The sequence below is a fragment of the Phocoena sinus genome, chromosome 1 (genome assembly GCF_008692025.1).
Source record: "Phocoena sinus isolate mPhoSin1 chromosome 1, mPhoSin1.pri, whole genome shotgun sequence".
Taxonomy (NCBI): domain Eukaryota; kingdom Metazoa; phylum Chordata; class Mammalia; order Artiodactyla; family Phocoenidae; genus Phocoena; species Phocoena sinus.
This window is the reverse complement of record NC_045763.1, coordinates 66543456-66564824: the sequence shown is the minus strand read 5'-3', so window position 1 is coordinate 66564824 and position 21369 is coordinate 66543456. Positions and strand designations below refer to the sequence as shown.

The 21369-nt window shown below is 35.9% G+C and overlaps 1 protein-coding gene across 1 annotated transcript in view; it reads right to left on the bottom strand.

The window, feature by feature from the left end:
• Window positions 1–21369, bottom strand: part of MSH4 (mutS homolog 4) — a 97436-nt gene that overhangs the window by 54817 nt on the left and 21250 nt on the right. The window contains exon 8 of the mRNA XM_032640502.1: window positions 15382–15449. Coding sequence (XP_032496393.1) covers window positions 15382–15449 — 68 coding nt within the window. The remainder of the gene's footprint in view (window positions 1–15381; window positions 15450–21369) is intronic.

Below are 21369 nucleotides of genomic sequence, written 5' to 3'. Positions count from 1 at the left end.
CGATCTTAGTTCCCTGACCAGGGATCAAACTGGCATCCCCTGCATTGTAAGGTGGATTCTTAACCACTGGACCACAAGGGAAGTCCCATTCTGCCCATTTTTTGATGGAGCTGTTTGTTTTTTGATATTGAGCTGTATGAGCTGTTTGTATATTTTGGAGATTAATCCCTTGTCAGTCGCATCATTTGCAAATATTTTTCTCCCATTCTGTAAGTTGTCTTTTTTTTCATGGTTCCCTTTACTGCACAAAAACTTTTAAATTTAATTAGGTCCCATTATTTATTTTTGGTTTTACTTCCATTACTCTAGGAGATGGATCCACAAAGATACTGCTGTGATTTATGTCAAAGTGTGTTCTGCCTATGTTTTCCTCTAAGAGTTTTATGGTACCTGGTCTTACATTTAGGTCTTTAATCCATTTTGAGTTTATTTTTCTATATGGTGTTAGAGAATATTCTAATTTCATTCTTTTACATGTAGGTGTCCAGTTTTCCCAGCACCACTTATTATTAAAAGACAGAAGAGACCGTCTTTTGTGCATTACATATTCCTGCCTCCTCTGTCATAGATTAATTGACCATAAGTGCGTGGGTTTATCTCTGGGCTTTCTATCCTGTTCCATTGATCTATATATCTCTATTTTTGTACCAGTACCACACTGTTTTGATTACTGTAGCTTTGTAGTACAGTCTGAAGTCAGGGAACCTGATTTCTCCAGCTCCACTTTTCTTTCTCAAGATTGCTTTGGCTATTCGGGGTCTTTTGTGTTTCCATACAAAATTTTAAAAATTTTGTTCTAGTTCTGTGAAAAATGCCATTGGTAATATGATAAGGATTGCACTGAATTTGCAGATTGCCTTGGGTAGTATAACTATTTTGACAATATTGATTTTTCCAATCCAAGAACATGGATATCTTTCCATCTGTTTGTGTCATCTTCAGTTTCTTTCATCAGTGTCTCATAGTTTTTGGAGTACAGGTCTGTTGCCTCCTTAGAAAGGTTTATTCCTGGTATTTTATCCTTTTTGATGTGATGGTAAATGGGACTGTTTCCTTAATTTCTCTTTCTGAACTTTCATTGTTAGTGTATAGAAATGCAACAGATTTCTGTGTATTACTTTTGTATACTACAACTTTAACAAATTCATTGATGAGCTCTAGTATCGTCAGGATTTTCTATGTCTGCTATCATGTCATCTGCAAACAGTGACAGTTTTACTTCTTCTTTTCCAATTTGGATTCCTTTTATTTCTTTTTCTTCTCTGATTGCCATGGCTAGGACTTCCAAAATGATGTTGAACAGAAGTGGTGAGAGTTGACATCCTTGTCTTGTTCCTGATCTTAGAGGAAATGCTTTCAGCTTTTCACCAGCTGTGGATTTGTCATATATGGCCTTTATAATATGTTGAGGTAGGTTCTCTCTATGCCCACTTTCTGGAGAATTTCTATCATAAATGGATGTTGAATTTTATCAAAAGCTTTTTGTGCATCTATTGAGATGATCACATGGTTTTTATTCTTCATTTTGTTAATGTGGTATCTCATACTGAATGACTTGTGGATACTGAAAAATTCTTGCATCCCTGGGATAAATCCTACTTGAATATGGTGTATGATCCTTTTAATGTATTGTTGGATTTGGTGTGCTAGAATTTTGTTGAGGATTTTTGCATCTATGTTCATAAGAGATACAGGCCTGTAATTTTCTTTCTTTATGGTATTGTTGTCTGGTTTTGATATCAGGGTGATGGTGGCTTTATAGAATGAGTTTGGAAGTGTTCCTTCCTCTGAAATTTTTTGGAATAGTTTCAGAAGGACAGCTGTTAACTCTTCTCTAAATGTTTGATAGAATTCCCCTGTGAAGCCATCTGGTCCTGGACTTTTGTTTGAGCGGAGTTTTTTAATCTCAGATTCAATTTCAGTACTTTTTGGGTTTTTTGGGGGTTTTTTTGTTTTTTGCGGTACGTGGGCCTCCCACCACTGCAGCCTCTCCCGCTGCGGAGCACAGGCTCTGGACGCACAGGCCCAGCGGCCATGGCCCATGGGCCCAGCCGCTCCACGGCATGTGGGATCTTCCCGGACCGGGGCACGAACCTGTGTCCCCTGCATCGGCAGGCAGACCCTCAACCACTGCGCCACCAGGGAAGCCCAATTTCAGTACTTGTAACTGGTCTGTTAATGTTTTCTACTTCTTGCTGGTACAGTCTTGGGAGATTGTATCTTTCTAAGAATGTGTCCATTTCTTATCTTTCTAAGAATTTGTCCATTTCTTCTAGGTTGTCCATTTTATTGGCATATAGTCGCTTGTAGTAGTCTCTTATTGCCCTTTGTATTTCTGTGGTGTCGGTTGTAACTTCTTTTTCATTTCTAATTTTATTGATTTGAGCCCTCTCCCTTTTTTTCTTGATGAGTCTGGCTAAAGATTTATCAATTTTGTTTATCTTTTCAAAGAACCAGCTTTTAGTTTGGTTGATCTTTTCTACTGTTTTTTTGGTCTCTATTTCATTTATTTCTGCTCTTCCATTAACTTTGGGTTTTGTTTGTTCTTCTTTCTCTAGTTGCTCTAGGTGTAATGTTAGGTTATTTATTTGAGATTTTTCTTGTTTCCTGAGGTAAGCTTGTATTGCTATGAGCGATTTCTCTTTGAAGCCTCCTAACCTATATCCCCATTGCACAATACCTGGACTTTTCCAAGACTATATGGATCAATTTAGAAGAAATACTCAAATGAATGTTGTTAGCCCCAAAACAAGTTATCTCATGCTCTCTTATAATGAATTTCTGAAACTAACTGGAATATTAAAAATAAATAAAATTCACCGAACATAAGACAATTATCATCACTATTACTAAAGGAGAACATCTTCCAAAAATAGCCAAGATACTCTTGAAGAAGAACAGCATGGAACGACTAACTCTAATGAATATCAACTTATAATAGAGTAATTAAGAAACTGTGGTATCAGCACAAGGGCAGACAGAGAGACCAATGGTATACAATAGAGTCTAGAAAGAAAATCATATATGGGCACTTGATTTATGACAAAGGTTGACTGTGGAGCAGTAGGCAAAGGAAAGTCTTCTCCATGAATGGTACCAATACGATTATGAATCCGTACAAGAAAAAATTAAATATGGCCCCTTCTTCACACCACATACAAATATCAATTCCAGGTGGACTGTAAATCTAAACATAAAACAATAAAGCATCTGGAATATAACAAAGAAGAGTATCTTCATTACCTTGGATATTCTAACCAAACCTTTATAAGTTTCATAATTGATGATTTAGCACACATTAATCACAGGTTCAAACTAATGGCCAAGTTGTTTACATCTCCCTCATGGTCTGGTTTTTGTGGGCACACAAAAATCACATTACAAATACTCCAACCACAAATCCCACCATCTGTGTTTTGCTTCTTACTAAATAGGGGACGTTTTCACCTAACAAGTTCCTACTACTGCAGTAATTTAGGGTTTTGAAATATTTTCCCCCCAGTCCTCCACCTCCTGAGTAATCCTGGTACCTCCCCATGTAATTCTGCATGACGTACTTCTTTCTCTCAGGAATTGTAAGTAATAAGAATATCCTTTGGACTTCCCTGGTGGTGCAGTGGTTAAGAACCCACCTGCCAACACAGAGGACATGGGTTCGAGCCCTGGTCCGGGAAGATCCCACATGCTGCGGAGCAACTAAGTCCATGTGCCACAACTACTGAGCCTGTGCTCCACAACAGGAGAAGCCACCGCAATGAGAAGGCCGCACACCACAACAAAGAGTAGCCTCCACTCACCGCAAGTAGAGAAAGCCTGCGCACAGCAACAAAGATGCAATGCAGCCAAAAATAAATATATAAATAAATTTAGATTAAAAAAAAATATATATATATATATACACATATAGCCTTTAAATGGCATTAGCCTCTCCATGTCATCACTCAGTGATCTCCATAAATTAAAGTCCCATGGGTACAATCAAGACACTGGGGTAGGTAAAGAATTCTTAAGCAGAATACAACAAACACTAACTATAAAGGAAAAAAATAAAGTAGACTACATTTAAATTAAAGACTTCTAATAAGTCAGACAGAGACAAATACCACATGATCTCACTTATACATGGATCTAAAAACAAACAAAAAACCAAACTCATAAATACAGGGAACAGATTGGTGGTTGCCAGAGTTAGGATGTGGGGGAGAGGCAAAATGGGAGAAGAAGGTCAAAAGGTACAAACTTCCAGCTATAAAATAAGTAAGTCATGGGGATGTAATATACAGCATGGTGACTATAGTTAATGACACTGTATTGCATATTTGAAAGTTACTAAGAGTGTAGATCTTAAAGTCCTCGTCACGAGAAAAATATTTAAAACTATGCATGGGGATGGATGTTAACTAGACTTACTGTGGTGATTGTTTCATAATATATACAAAATAATGAATCATAAAAAAAGAATTTCTATTCATCAAAAGACACCACTGATACAGGATAGGTTCTCCAAAAACCAATTTTTAGAAACCAAATAATTTATTTGAAAAGTAATTCCAGGAAGTATAGGCAAGAAGAGTGGGGAAGTAAGGAGGCAAGGGAAGAACATCAATATAGGATGTAATGATGATCCGGTTACCAGTGTATGGTTCCGTGGCTCAATCCTGCTGGAGACCTCTGAGAGATAGTGTAAAGTAAGCTTCAGAAACTACTTCCAGAGGTAAGGAAAATGGGGCATTTATTCACCAACTTCAGCTCAGTATTCATCAAGACCTATCACTGGGTCAGCAACTCCCTGATTACTCTCTAGTCTCTCCTGTGGCCAGAGAAAGTCCTCAGGCAGAAAGTTTCAGCTTGCTTGCTGTGAGATGCCATCCATACGCAAAAGTGAATGCCAAGGGGATGTGGGTGGCACACCAACAATGTCTACCCCACAATACTGAACAAAAAAAGTCAATTACAAAGTGGGAGAAGATATTCGTAACACAGAAGCAACAAAGGGCTTATATAAACAGCTCTACAAATCATAAAAGATAACTCAATAGAAAAATGGGCAAGATCTTCACAAAAGAAGATAGTCAAATGGTCAATATACATATGAAAGGGTGTTCAACCTCATTAACAGGAAAATGCAAATTAAAACCAAAATGAAATACTACTATCTACCAACCACTATGGCTAAGATATTTCAACTGACAATATCAGGTTTTGGATAAGAGCAATGGGACTTCTCATACCCTCCTGATGGGACTGTAAATTAGTACAATCATTTTGAAAAACATTTTGGCAAACATCATGTTTGCCAAAAGTTCAACTAAAGTTGAAGATACACCTCAAGACTCAGAAGTTCCATTCCTATGTACCCAATAAAAATATGTCCAAAATTTTATTAAGAAGCAGGTATAAAATGATTAAGCAGTATTATTTCTAATTGCCAAGACCTGCCCACAACTCAGAAGTCCAACAACAGTGAACTGAATAATGGCATACTCATACGGTGGAATATTATATAGCAATGGAAATAAATGAGCTACAGCTACATGCAACAACATGAATAATCTTACAAACACAATGTTGGATAGAAGAAGCCAGATATAAAAAATACACACTGAATGATTCCTTACATTTAAAGTTTTTAAAAGAACAAGTAAAACTAAGTTATAAAGAAAAACAAAAAAGTAATTAATAAAAAGTGGTTTCTTTTTGGAGGGAGGTAGAGAATAATGAACAGGAAGGAACAGAAGGGGAGTTCTGAAGTACTGGCAATATCTGTTCCTTTACCTGAGTGGTCATCACACGGGTGTTCACTGTTGTAATGCCTGAATACATTTCTGGCTGTAATAATTGGGTATAACAATTGGATTCTACTGGCATCTAGTGGGTAGAAGCTATGAATACTGCTAAACATTTTAGAATGCACAGAACAGTAAAAGAATTATCCATCCCAACATGTCAACAGTGCCAAGTTTGAGAAATCCTGCTGTGGAGGAGTTGTCTTACTATATTTACACAGGTACTCTCTTAACCTCTTATATCACTAGTGATTTCCTGTTTCTTCTTTCTCTGTCTCTCCTTCCAATCTCTTCCTACCTTAATGGCTTTGAAAAAGTAAATAGCAATGAATCTTACAGTTGCAAGGTACTAAGTGTTGCCCATACCACATGAGCAGAGAGGCAGACCCTTCCCTAGGTGAGTATTCCAGATGAGTATCCAGCCCTGAATGACACCTTAACTGCAGTTTGTAAGACCCTAAGCAGAGAACCAAGCTAAGATATGCATAGACTCCTAACTGACAGAAACTGTGAGATAATAAATATGTGTAGTTTTAAGCTGCTATAGTTGAGGTCATTTGTTATGCAGCAATAGAACACTAATACAGTCTCTTTACAGCTTGCTTCTTCAAAGCCAAGAAAAGGGTTTCTTCGTGGAGAACTGGGAGAAAATTCTCTACTGGCCTTTTGCATATCTTATAAGCAAAGGCACTGACTGCCTTTGTTCTGGACAGACTTTTCAAGGATGTTTATATAGTGAATAGCCTTGAAAGATATAGTGTCTCCTTCTACAGCAAAGGGCAGGTTTGCTTACAGTCTCAGAAGATAAAGATGGTGCCTCCCTGCATAATAGCAGGCAACTATGCTTACCGCCCATTATAAGAGATTCAGGTTCCCTAAGATCAGCAATTCTCTCCTGTAAAACTCTGTATGTGCAGGTACCACCTAGCCCTCTTCACATCGCCCTGTGGGAAAAGGAGTTTGGGGAATCAGTGCAAGAAAATGTTGATACTCTGGATATTGCTATTGTGGGTATAAAGTCCTTTCTCTCTGATCTAGGAGTCTGTGTCTTCTGTCAGCATTTATGAAACTGTGGCAGGCTAACTTGTTAGCTTGCAAGTAGGGTAGAATATCAGATACCTTACAGTTCCTGATAATACTATGCTGTAATTGCTTTTTTTTAACCAAAATCTCAAAATGAATTATAAATTCCTTTGGGTTAGAGATTCACTTCTTACTGTATCCCTAGCACTCATTACAATGCTTGGTAAAATAACTTGTTGAATTAATTAAAGAAGGAGCCATGTACTACATACTCTATATGGCAGTCTGAAATCAATTGGAAAAAATTAAAAGTTATTCAAAACAAAGCAAAGAAACTTGGGTAAAAACTAGAAAAAAATTCTTTGATATCAAAGTTTTCAAATGTTGCAGGAAGTATTTTGGATATTTATAATGGAAAACACAAACATTCTTAACGCAATACATTAAATTGTAAGGTTATAAACACTGCATAAAAAGAAAAGACATTTGGATTAATTAAAATAATAAATTTAAGTTTTATTCTCAATGAATACTTATGATCAGAAAATATGCATTTTATAAAATCAATATTCTTAAAGAAAAAAATTAGAATTCACCTTAGGCAAACAATTCCATACTGGAAATTTTCAGAGAACATTTAGTTCATTCAGAAGTTTAAGCAAATAATGCAATTTAACCAGCACAAGTCTGAACTAATTTAGTAAATATATTTAAGATATATATATATGCTTATATTAAATGAAGGAAAAGCCTCATTTAAAATATATCTCCAGATGGTTAAGGAAACAGCAACTGAGAAACAGTATAAGGAATACTGAAATTCATGAATTATGTTATCAAGTCAATATATTGTGCATCTCATCTGAAAAGTACTTTTTTTACTTTATATTTTTCCTTTTTTTAAAATGTTTTATTGGAGTATAGTTGATTTACAACATTGTGTTAGTTTCAGGTGTGGAAAGTATTTTTTAAAAAGCCTCCACAAAGGACAGATGTGCTGGTTAAGTAAAAAATGTACAGCTATGACTGATCCCTCCAAAACTAAAAAGGGTGGGAAGTAACACTGGCCCATAAAAACCTTATGGAGCTAGTTACAGATTGCCTTTTCTAGACTGGAAAAAAGATTCCAGATTCTCAGTTTACAGAATTACCTTACACTTAGCCCACTGGGCTTTTCTAAAATCTGACAGTCAAACTGATTACAGCAGCTGGTTATTTAATCACAGATACTTCCCAGAGAGCTAGTTGGCTAAATTGATATTCCTTTCTTAATATAACCAGAAACAGTCTAATGCAAAAACATGTACAGCTGATCCTTGAACAACACAGGTCTGAACTGCATGGGTCCACTTAAATGCAGATTTTTTTCAATAAATGCACATATGTACCGGAGATGTATTTTCTTTTCCTTATGATTTTCTTAATAATGTTTTCTTTTCTCTAGCTTACTTTATTGTACGAATACAGTATAAAAATATATAACATACAAAATATGTATTAATGAGCTGTTTATGTTATCAGTAAGGACTCCAGTCAACAGTAGGCTATCAATAGTTAAGTTTGGAGGAAGTCAAAAATTATATGAGGATTTTCAATTTGCAGGGGGTCAGCACCCTTCAGCCTCATGTTGTTCAAGGGTCAATGGTATATTACTAATTCTTATAGCCAGAGAAACTAAATCATGAATATGTATGACTGTGTAATACTACACATTACACAAGGTGACAACAAAGAGACTGCTCTCAGGTATAATCTGATAATTAATTCTTTCCTATAATAAAATATTACCTGAATCTAATGATGAGGAAACATCAGACAAACCCAAATTGAGCGAAAATACATACCCGTAATTTTCAAGTGTCATGGTCATGACTGAAGACTAAATAGATACAAAAACTAAAGGCAATGCTTGATTCTTAACTGAATCCTTTTTCTATAAAGGGCATTGTTGGCAGGACTTCCCTGGTGGTCTAGTTGTAAAGAATCCACCTTACAATGCAGGGGACGCCGGTTCGATCCCTGGTCAGGGAACTAAGATCCCACATGCCGCAGGGCAACTAAGCTCGTGCACGCCTCAACTAGAGAGCCTGCATGCTGTAAACTACAGAGCCCACACGCTCTGGAACCCGCGTGCCATAACTACAGAGCCCACATGCCCTGGAGCCTGCATGCCACAACTAGAGAGAAGCCTGTGCGTCGCAACAGCCTGTGTGCCACAACAAAAGATCCCGCATGCCTCAACAAAGATCCCACATGCCACAACTAAGACCCGATGCAGCCAAAAATTAAAAAAATAAATAAATAATAAATACATCTTAAAAAATAATAATAAGGGATATTATTGACAAAACTTGAATGAGGTCTGAGGATTAAATGTTATTAAATGGTATTATCGTTAATTTCCTTATTTTGAAGGTTTACTGTGGTTGAATAGGAAAATATCCTTGTTGTAAGAAATACTAATGTATTTGAGAGTGACAGAGCATCATGTCAGCAACTAACTCTTAAAATTTTCAGGAAAATAAGTTCTTTGTAATGTACTTGCAAATTTTCTGAAGATTTCAGATTTTATTTAATTTTTATTTTCACTTTCTAAAGATGCTGAAACCAAAAGGTCTTACATGCTTCCAGAGAATGGAGGGGGAAAATATGTCAGTCATATCCAAAATTCAGGAGTCTCAATGGTTTCAACTTCTCAATAGGAACATTATAAGCTACAAGACAGTGGGGAAATGCCTCCTAAATTCTGAAGAAAAATTACTTCCTGACAAATTCTAGTTTCAGCAAAACTATCAATCAATCATGAGGAAATGAGAAAACATTTTAGACATATAAAGTCTCACTCTTTCTCAAAGAGTTACTAAAAACTGTGCTCCATGAAAAGAAGAGAGTAAGTGAAAACAGAGGAAGACTTGGGATATAAAAAACAAGAGATCCAGGACTTCCCTGATGGTCCAGTGGTTAAGAATCCACCCTCCAATGCAGGGGATGTGAGTTGGATCCCTGGTCGGGGAACTAAGATCCCACATGCTGAGAGGCAACTAAGCCCATGCACCACAACTACTGACCATGTGGGCCACAACCAGAGAGAAGCCCATGTGCTGCAACAAGGAGCCCACGCGCCACAGTGGAGGATCCTGCGTGCTGCAGCTAAGACCCAATGTAGCCAAAAATAAAATAAATAAACAAACATTTTTCTAAAAAAAGAGAGATCCAACACAGGAAAGACAAACAATGATGATGAAGAGAAATCTGGGGTCATAGCTGTATTCTAGCGAAAGAGAGGTAACCAATCCAGATTGGAACAAGTTTGAAACCTGTGGGAGAGACATCTTCCAGAGGTTGAAATTGACTGAGTACCTGAAGTGAATGAATGAATACTGAGAGGATATTTAGAATATACTGAAAGGATATTTATATAATTGGTGAAAATGTCTATGCTTGAATTAGTGAAAGTACAAGGTAAACCACACACAAAAAAAGTTATTAATTCTGGGGGAAAAATGTAGAAAGTTGTGCATGCTCAGTTCTGTGTAGCATGGATAGTCATAATCATTTTGATCTAACTAAAATTATGTTATAACCTTACTGGGTGAGGGGAAGTAGGGAAGTGTCCATGTTTATAGAAGGAAAAGGAAAAAAAGCTAAATAGTCATCCTTCTGGAAGGGAATTAACATGTAATATCAAAGGATATATGAAGAAAATGAAAAGACAACCCAATAAATGGTAGAAAATATTTGTAAATCATATATACAATAAGGGACTTATATCCAGAATATATAAAGAACTCTTACAACTCAATAATAAAACGACAATCCAATCAAAAATTAGCAAAGGATATGAGTAAACATTTCTGCAAGGAAGATATACAAATGGCCAATAAGCACAAGAAAAGGTGCTCAACATCATTAGTCATATCAGTGAAATGCAAATAAAAACCACAAGAGACTACTTCATACCCACTAGGATGACTAGAATCAAAAAGTCAGATAATAACAAATGTTGGCAAGGATGTGGAGAAGTTGGGACCCTCATAGACTGCTGGTGGAAATGTAGAATGATAGTCACTTTGGAAAACAGTCTGGCAGTTTTTCAAACAATTAAACATAGAGTTACCATATGAGCCAGCAATTCCACTCTAGGTATAGATCCAAGATAAACAAAAACTTACATCCACACAAAAACTTGTATATAAATATTCATAGCAGCATTATCAATAATCAAAAGTGCGAACAACTCAAATGTTCATCAACTGATGAACAGATAAACAAAATGTGCTATATCTATACAATAGAATATTATTTATCAATAAAAAGAATCAGGGCTTCTCTGGTGGCACAGTGGTTGAGAGTCCGCCTGCCGATGCAGGGGACACGGGTTCGTGCCCCGGTCCAGGAAGATCCCACATGCCGTGGAGCGGCTGGGCCCGTGAGCCGTGGCCGCTGAGTCTGCGCGTCCGGAGCCTGTGCTCCGCAACAGGAGAGGCCACAACAGTGAGAGGCCCGTGTACCACAAAGAAAAAGAAAAAAAAAAAGAATCAAATATTGATGTATGCTACAATATGAATTAACCTGAAACATTATGCTAAGTGAAAAAAGCCAAACATAAGAGACTACATATTGTATGATTCTATTTATATGAAATGTCAAGAATAGGCAAATCTAAAGGAACAGATAGATTAGAAATGCCAAGCACTGGGGGGAAGAGGATTGGAAGGGATGGAAAGTGATTGCTAACAGGTACAGTGTTGCTTTTTGGGGTGATGAATACGTTCTAAAATTGACTGTAGTGTTTGTTGTACAACGATGAATATACAAAACATGGTTAACTTGTATACTTCAAATGGGTGAAGTGTATGCTTTGTGAATTCTACCTTGATAAAGCTGTTATATTTTAAAAAATAAACTGTGTGATATATGTAGAAATAAAATATATGACAATAGCCCAGTGGGAAGAATGGGGGGAATGGCAGCATACTACCATAAGGTTTTCTTTTTCAGCTTTACTGAGGTATAACTGACATATAAAATTGTAAGATATTTAAAGTGTACATTGTGGTGATTTGATGTACATACACATTGCAAAAGGATCCCCCCATCTAGTTAATTAATGCATCCATCACCTCACATATTTATCTTTCTTTTTGTATGTGAGAACATTTAAGATTTACTCTCTTGGCAAATTTCAATTATACAATACAGTGTTATAAACTATAGTCACATGTTTTATATTTGATCTGCAGATCTTATTCATCTTATAGTTGAAAGTTTGTACCCTTTAACCAACTTCTTCCTATTTCCCTGATCTGTAAGCCCTGGCAACAACTTTTCTACTCTTTCTGTGAGTTTGCTTTTTTTTTTAGATTTCTCATACACGAAACCATGCAGTATTTATCTTTTTCTGTCTGGCTTATTTCACTTAGCATAATGCCCTCAATGCTACCCCTGTTGCCACAAATGGAAGTATTTCCTTCTTTCTCATGACTGCATAATATTCCACTGTGTGTCTGTGTGTGTGTCTGTATCTTGGCTATTGTGAATAATGCTGCAATGAACATGGGAGTACAGATATCTCTTCGACATCCTGCTTCTATTTCATTTGGATATATACTTAGAAGTGGGATTGCTAGATCATATGGTAGTTCTATTTTTTTAATTTTTTGAGGAACTGCTATACTCTTTTCCATAAATTTAGCTGCACTAATTTACATTCCATCAATAATGTACAAGGGTTCCTTTTTCTCCACATTCTCACCAACACTTGCTATCTTACATCCTTTTGATGACAGGCATTCTAAAAAAGTGATATCTCATTGTGGTTTTGATTTGCATTTCCCTGATTATTAGTGATGCTGAACACCTTTTCACGCACCTGCTAGTCATTCATATGTCTTCTTTGGAAAAATATCTATTTGGTTCCTCTGACCATTTTTTAATCAGATTGTTTATTTTTTTGCTATTGAGTTATGAGTTCTTTATATATTTTGAATATTAACTCCTTATCAGATATATGATTTGCAAATATTTTCTCCAATTCTGGAGTTACATTTTAATTTTATTGGTTATTTCTTTTGCTGTGCCGAAGTTTTTTAGTTGGATATACTCCCAACTTGTATTATTTTTGCTTCTGTTGCCAGTACTCTATGGTTCTTATACCACGTGTGAAGTGACATAATATTATTTGAAGGTAGACTGAAGTCAGCTAAAGATGTAATCAATAAACCTGAAAGCAACCATTAAAATAACAAAACAATGAGTTCTATCCAATAAATCAACAGAGGAGTAAAATGGGATCATAAAAAATATTCAATTAATCCAAAAGAAGGCAGAAGAAAAGGAAAAGAAAGCAAATAGAAAAAAAGTACCATGATGGCAGATTTATGCTGTACGCGGGCCTCTCACTGTTGTGGCTTCTCCCGTTGCGGAGCACAGGCTCCGGACGCGCAGGCTCAGCGGCCATGGCTCACGGGCCCAGCCGCTCCGCGGCATGTGGGATCCTCCCCGACCGGGGCACGAACCCGCGTCCCCTGCATCGGCAGGCGGACTCGCAACCACTGCGCCACCAGGGAAGCCCCATGATGGCAGATTTAAATCAAAACATATCAATAATCTCATTAAGTACAAATGAAATAAACACCCTAATTAAAAGTAAGATATTCTGGGAATTCCCTGGTGGTTCAGTGGTTAGGACTCTGCACTTTCACTTCTGAGGTTGTAGGTTCAAATCCCTGGTCAGGGAACTAAGATCCCACAGGCTGCGTGGCCAAAAAAAAAAAAAAAAGAAGAAGAAGAAACAGGTAACCTGAATAGCATCATATCTATTAAATATTTAAGAAGTTGAATTTAGAGTCAAAAACATTCCTACAAAGAAAATTCCAAGTTTTAATGGCTTCATTTGTGAATTCTACCAATCATTTAAGGAAGAAATAGTACCAGTTCTACACAAACACTATGAGAAAATTGAAGAGGAAGGAATGCTTCTAACCTCATTGTATGAAACCAACTAATTTTGTTCCAGACATCAGTTGTTCTAGGTTACCTCTCATTTGCATATATTGAATTTTAAGGTGTTTCAATTATTTAAGGAAACTTCTAATTCTCTGCCTGCCCAACAGCCAAAACTTTTCCATATAATGTTTTTATTGTAAATGAACCTTAAGAGCAATTATCTCTACAATATGGAAAGGCTTCTTAAACATAGATAAGCCTTCAATGGATTTGCAAAGTAATCAAATTTTAAATCAAATATTACTGATGTACAAGACGTCTTTCCTTTTTAAGCACACAAGCAAAAATATACAGGTGACCCTTGAACAACATGGGTTTGAATGGTGCAGGTCCACTCATAGGTGGATTTTATTCAAAAAATACAGTATGACACAATCCAGTTGCAGAACCCTCCTATGCAGAGGGCTGACTGTAATGTTACACACCTGCGTGGGTTTTCAACTGTATGGGGGGCGGGGAGGGGGACACTCCAAACCCTGCATTGTTCAACAGTCAACTGTACATGTATTTCATTAAAGTAAATATTTTTCAATTCACCTTAAATGGAAGAATGAAAACCATCTATTACTTTCTTTATAGAATGTGCCTATAGGCACTAAGTATTTACTTATTATTTTTTAAATAGATCTTTATTGGAGTATAATTGCTTCATAATACTGTGTTAGTTTCTGTTGTACAATAAAGTGAATCAGCCATATGCATACATAAATCCCCATATCCCCTCCCTCTTGAGCCTCCCTCCCACCCTACCTATCCCATCCCTCTAGGTCATCGCAAAGCACCAAGCTGATCTCCCTGTGCTATGCAGCAGCTTCCCACTAGCTAACTATTTTACATTTGGTAGTGTATATATGTTGATGCTTCTCTCACTTCATCCCAGCTTACCCTTCCCCCACCATGTTCTCAAGTCCATTCTCTATGTCTACCTCTTAATTCCTACCCTGCCACTAGGTTCATCAGTACCACTTTTTTTTTTAGATTCCACATATATGTGTTCCACATATATGTGTTTCTCTCTTTCTGACTTACTTCACTCTGTATGACAGACTCTAGGTCCATCCACCTCACTACAAATAACTCAATTTCGTTTCTTTTTATGGCTGAGTAATATTCCATTGTATATATGGCACTAAGTATTTAAATTTGTAAAATATCCAAAGACTTTGTTTCATTCCTAAATGTTAAGCATATTTGAAAACTAATCAAACTTCACATAATGATCACCTTTTAAAGGACCTTTGGAACTAAAACAATTTTTCTCTATTTATTAAGCAAATTATTGTCATCTAAGGTTTTTGAAAACTATATCCAAATTCTTTAAGTAAATATTTGATAAATGAAAATATACCAATTCCTCACCTAAGAAACTTTTAATTTTAAATATATCATATATGATAATACATTGAGGAAAAAAGTTTCCTTTAAAAAGGTATAATACTCCAGATATTAATAATGATGTACATTTCCAAAAGATTTTCATATTTTCCAATTGTTACATCATATTAAGACAAGTTATATCACATAAGGTATAACAATATAACATATAATTTATACATAAACATACCGTGTCTTGCTTTGGAATTTGGACTAAAACAGAAAGAAGCTGCTCTGTATCAAGAAATCTTGCTAAAACTGAAACAAACAAACAGAAACTATGAGCAGTTAAACTTTGTTACATTTTAAAAATATACACTATGTAAAATATTATCCTCAAGTAATAGAACAGAACAGTTTTACCTGAAAATATTACTTGTTTGAATTATCTTCAACTATCTTACATTTACCAGGAGTAAACTAATAAATTCTAGTGGTCTTTTCCTAATTTTGATTACTCAGAACTTGTCTTCAAATTTTGCCACTGTTGATCACCCCTTCCTTCTTGAAACTCTACTTCTTTGACTTTTAGATGTTGCTTATCATAATTTTCTTCCCACCTTTTTGACTTCTAACTTTTCTACATGATACTTAAAAGATCAGAGAAGATTAGTTTAAAAGCATAGTTCAACCACTAACCATATAACCTTCCAAAAGTTACATAACTTCTCTGAACTTTAGTTGTTCTCATCTTTTAAATGTGGATAATAACATCTTCCTCCTAGGGTTGTAGTGAGGATTAAGTGCAATAACATGTGCATAGGGGTACCTTGCACATACCAGAGCTCAAAACTGTTATTTTATTCTTCTCAACTCATTTTCCAGCTTCAAGTACACTATAAAAGTATATGTATAGATAATTGGAATCTATCCCTTTTAAATGTCTCCAGGTTTTTTTTCTTTACCTTAAACTATAGTAACTATTTCTTAATGACTCATGGTTATTATCATCATTGTAATATGTGATCTCAAAAGTTTTTGTGTAAACGTATTGATACTTTCACAAAGTGGCCCCAAACTGTTATCCTTTAAAAAAAAGAACTAAATACAAAAATTTTATGTCACTTCTTTCTTGTTCAAATTTTTGATGTTCTTCAGTTTGCCTACCTCTAGAGCTGTGCCTCTTTCTAAATTACCACTTCTATGGTAATTATGTTAAAACTGTGGTTAAAAAATTAGAGTAAATAGGCTGAGTATACTATTATACTATTATATTATACTACCATGACATTTTATATGTGAGTCCACTAGTCAGACTCTCTTAAGCCCTCACATAGATTGGCCTTTCTCTTTTTCAGTCTCTTCCTTCTTCCTCTCCCCAAATCTACTGTAACAAACAAACAATGTTTCTAAAATAAGGATTTGACCATATATATTACTCTCTTGGTTTAGAATCATCACCTCCCTATTGATATCAGGATAAAATCCAAACTTCTTAGCATTATATAAAGGCTTTTCATAAACCAGCCTCAATTCTCATTTCCTGCCATTCCCCAAGGCTTCAAGTCATAAATAACTACTGGCCATGCCTTAAATACAGCAAGTTCTTTTATAACAATGTAAGTATAACTGCAGAAGCTTATGTTAACTCTATCTTTCTCAACTTCCCAGAAAAAGAAGTGTACCCTAGAAAGTAATGACTGCTCAGGATCACAGCAGCACCCATACCGGATCTTTATCCCAGCCACCGCATCCAAAACACATTTTTGTTACCCCTATGCACATCAACATACCTTGCTCAGGCATGTTCCCTTTGTCTTGAGTATCATTTCTAGAATTCTCCTGTTGTCAAAATCCTACTCATTCCCTTAAGACAGAGCTAAAATATTATCTCTGTGAATCCTGGATACTATATTTATCCCAGCTCCCTCCTCTATGTTTCCACAAAATATTAAATTATTACTGTGTTTTTCACACTGTATCATATTTATTTATTTAGAGTTCTGTGTCTCTAACATGAATGTAAGATCCCTGAGGACAAAAACTTATAACTTAATCTTCATGTTTTCATCCCTGTTGTAGAATGCCTACAAGAAAGTACGTACTGTACTTTTTATGAGGTTCACATTCTCATATTTTAATAAACTATAAAAATTACCCTTGTTCTGTATTCCTGCTCTCCTACTTTATTACATGTTAAGATAAATTATAAACTGTCAAGATAAAGAAAATATAGAAATATTTAACATTTGTAGATGCCAATTTAAAACTTTCTATTATAAGGAATTATAAAACTTAAAATATATGAAACTAAAGCTTCAAATAAAATCCAAGTTTTTCATTAAAATCTCATCATATTGAACATTATAATCTTTGGAACAACAGAATACAATTTTCAACATGTTTAATAATAAATCAATAGCTTAACAAATATGAACACCCATTATGTTCTAGACTCATATGGGAATCATCCAACAAAACATTCACTTACAATACTGTAAGATAAGTGCCATAACAAGATACTATAGACAACATATAGAAAAGATACCTAACATAGACTTGGGGAGTCAGAGAGGCTTCTAGAAGAAGTGACATCTAAACTAGGATGGTAAATTATGAACTGCAGTTGGCTAAAGAGTAGCTTGGGAGAAGAGGTTACAGAGAAGAAAGAGAAAAGATTCTAGACAAATATTACAGAGTACAAAAGCCAGAACATGATACACACTAAAACAGACACACAGATCAATGGAACAGAAATAAACCCATGCACATATGATCAATTAATCTATGACAAAGGAGGCAAGAATACACCATGGGGAAAAGACAGTCTCTTCAATAAATGGTGCTGGGAAAACTGGACAGCTACATGTAAAAGAATGAAATTAGAATATTTTCTCACACCATATACAAAAATAAACGCAAAATAGATTAAACACCTAAATGTAAGACCTGATACCATAGAACTCCTAGAAGATAGCATAGACAGAACACTCTTTGACATGAACGGTCAATATTTTTTTGGATCTGTTTTCTAAGGCAAAGGAAATAAAAATAAACAAATAAGACCTAATGAAACTTAAAAGCTTTTGCACAGCAAAGGAAACCACTGACAAAATGAAAAGACAGTCTACTGAATGGGAGAAAATATTTGCAAATGATATACTCGGGAAGGGGTTAATATCCAAAATATATAAACAGCTCAAATAATTCAATATCAAAAAAACAAATAATCCAATTAAAAAGTAGGCACAAGAACTGAATAGACATTTTTCCAAAGAAGACATACAGATGGCCAACAGGCACACGAAAAGATGCTCAACACTGCTAATCATCAGAGAAGCGCAAATCAAAACCATAATGAGATACCACCTGACACCTGTCAGAATGGCTATCATCAAAAAGACCACAAATAACAAATGTTGGCAAGGTTGTCAAGAAGAGGGAACCTTCATACACTGATGGTGGAAATGTAAATTGGTGCAGTCACTGTAGAAAACAATATGGAGGTTTCTCAAAAAACTAAAAATAGAACTACCATATGACTCAGCAATTCTACTCCTGGGTATATATCTGAAAAAAACAAAAACACTAATTTGAAAAGATGCATGCACCCCAATGTTCACAGCAGCATTACTGACAATTGCCAAGATATGGAAGCAACTTAAGTGTCCATCAACAGATGAGTGAATAAAGAAGATGTGGTATATGTGTGTGTACATATATATGGAATACTACTCAGCCATAAAAGAAGGATGAAATTTTGCCATTTGCGAAAACATGGATGGGTCCTGGAGGGTATTATGTTTAGTGAAATAAGTCAGGCAGAGAAAGACAAACACTTATACATGGAATCTAAAAAATAAAACAAACGAAAGAGTATAGCAAAACAGAAACAGACTCACAGATACAGAGAACCACCTAGTGGTTAACAATGAGGAGAGAGCAGGGAGGAGGGTCAAGAAAGGGGTAGGGGATTAAGCGGTACAAATTACTATGTATAAAATAAGTGAGCTACAAGGATATATTATACAGCATAAGGAATATAGTCATTATTTTGTAATAACTTTAAATGGAGTATAATCTATACAAATTTTGAATCATTATGTTGTACAACTGACGCTAATATTGTAAATCAACTATACCCCAATGGAAATAAATTAAATTAAAAAAATTTTAAAAGCCAGAACATGAGATAGGATATGTTCAAGTAACTAAAAGAAGTTCAATTATACTAGAAGGCAGAATGACAAGTGACGAGTAACAAGAGATGCTGTGGGAGATGATAAAGAAATAGCCATCCAGAAGAGTTTGGATTTTATCCTAAAAGTAATGAGAAGAGAATGAAGGATTTTATGCACGTGGATATGTGGTAGCCCCACAAAGATGTCCACATCTTAATCCCTGGAACCTTTGAATATGTTATCTGGTAAAGGGGACTTTGAAGATGGGATTAAGTTAAGCATCTTGAAATGGAGAGATTATTCTGGATTATTTGTTAGTCCCAAAGTAATCACAAGGGTCCTTATAAGAAGGAGGCAAGGAAATTCCCTGGCAGTCCAGTGGTTAGGGCTCTGTGCTCTCACAGCCAGGGGCCCAGGTTCTATCCCTGGTCAGGGAACTAAGATCCCACAAGCTGCGTGGCCAAAAAAGAAAAAAAAAAAAGAGGGAGGTAGGAGGATCAGTCAAAGAGAGAAGATATAAGGACAAAAGCAGAGGTCAGAAAGTAGAGAAGAAACTATTCTGCTGGCTTTGAAGATGGAGGAAGGGCCATAAGCCAAGGAATGTAGATGGCCTCTAGGAACTGGAAAGGCAAGGAAACAGTTTTGCCCCTAGAGCCTCCAGAAGAAACGGTGGACTTGCTAACACATTGATTTTAGCCCAGCAAAACTGATTTCTGACTTCCAGAACTGTAAGATAATAAATTCATGTTGTTTTAAGCCACTAAATTTGTGGTACTTTGTTACATCAACAACAAGAAACTAATGAAGAGTAATATGCTCAGATTTATATTTTCAAAAGATCTCTCAGGCTCTCATATAGAGAAGAGACTGTAAAGAACAAGATTGGAGGAGGAAGCCAAACAGAAGGCTGCTGCAATAAATCAGATTATAGATAAATGGTACCCCAGGCTGGAGCAGCAGCATTGGGAACAGAAGCTAAACATGCAAGAGATATATGGAAAAGAGACTTTGCAAAATTTGATGATTAATTTCAGGGAAGGGAAGTGTCGAGAATGACTTCCAGGTATCTGGTTTGGTAAACAGCTTGGATGTAGAGCTATTCTCTGAAATCAGAAGGGATTGATTTAGAAGGGAAGATGGCACAGTTTGGACACATTAAATGTGAGGTGATTAAGGAACATCTAATAAATGCTCAGTAGGCAATAAGATATATGGGGCTGAAGGTCTATAGAGATATCTGGACATAAGATGTAAATTTGGAAGTTACGAATACGTGAATGATAATTATAAGACCAAGATGGTGGGTAAATCATATAATAAGAATATACAGGGTAAAAAGACAACCCAGGACATACCTTTGAAGAGCCATAGCATTTAGGGAACGAGCAAAGGAAAACAAGCCTAAAAAGAAGACTCAGAAGTCATTCTCACTTCCATTTGAAAGAAAGGACTCTGGGGTTTTTACTGTGTTACCTGATCAATGACAGAGCTTTCTGAAGATATTCCAAGACAGTATACAGTCCTGTAGTCTATTTGGAAATAGTAAAGATAACATTACAAGGGAGATACCCCATTGGTTTTGACTGGATAGTCATAAACTCGTTAAAGAAATGAGTGACAGAGCTTAAAAAAAAGGAAACTCCAAAGAAATAGGAAGAAAACTAGGAACTGTATAATCACAGAAGCAAAGAAAGGCAGTAATTCAATAAGGAGAGATTTTTGGCAGCACCAAAGAAGCTGGATTTCAAATAGGAGAACTAATATGTGTCCATTAAATTTCAAAACAATGAGACTATGGGTGAACGTTTTAGGCTGGGTGCTCCAGAAGCAGAGGCTGAGATGAAGATTCATGTGCAAGTAATATATTAAGAATTTGCTTCCACGAGAAACCAATAAAGAAGACAAGAAGGACAGGAAAGAGAAAAAAAGCCAAACAAAAATATAATTTCAGGCAAACTCCTATGGAAGGTAACTTCAACCGATCCTGTAGAAGGCTTGTGGACTTTAAGTTACATTCGTGGTTTTTGCCAAAACAGTGTGAGACAGCTGGGCTTTCA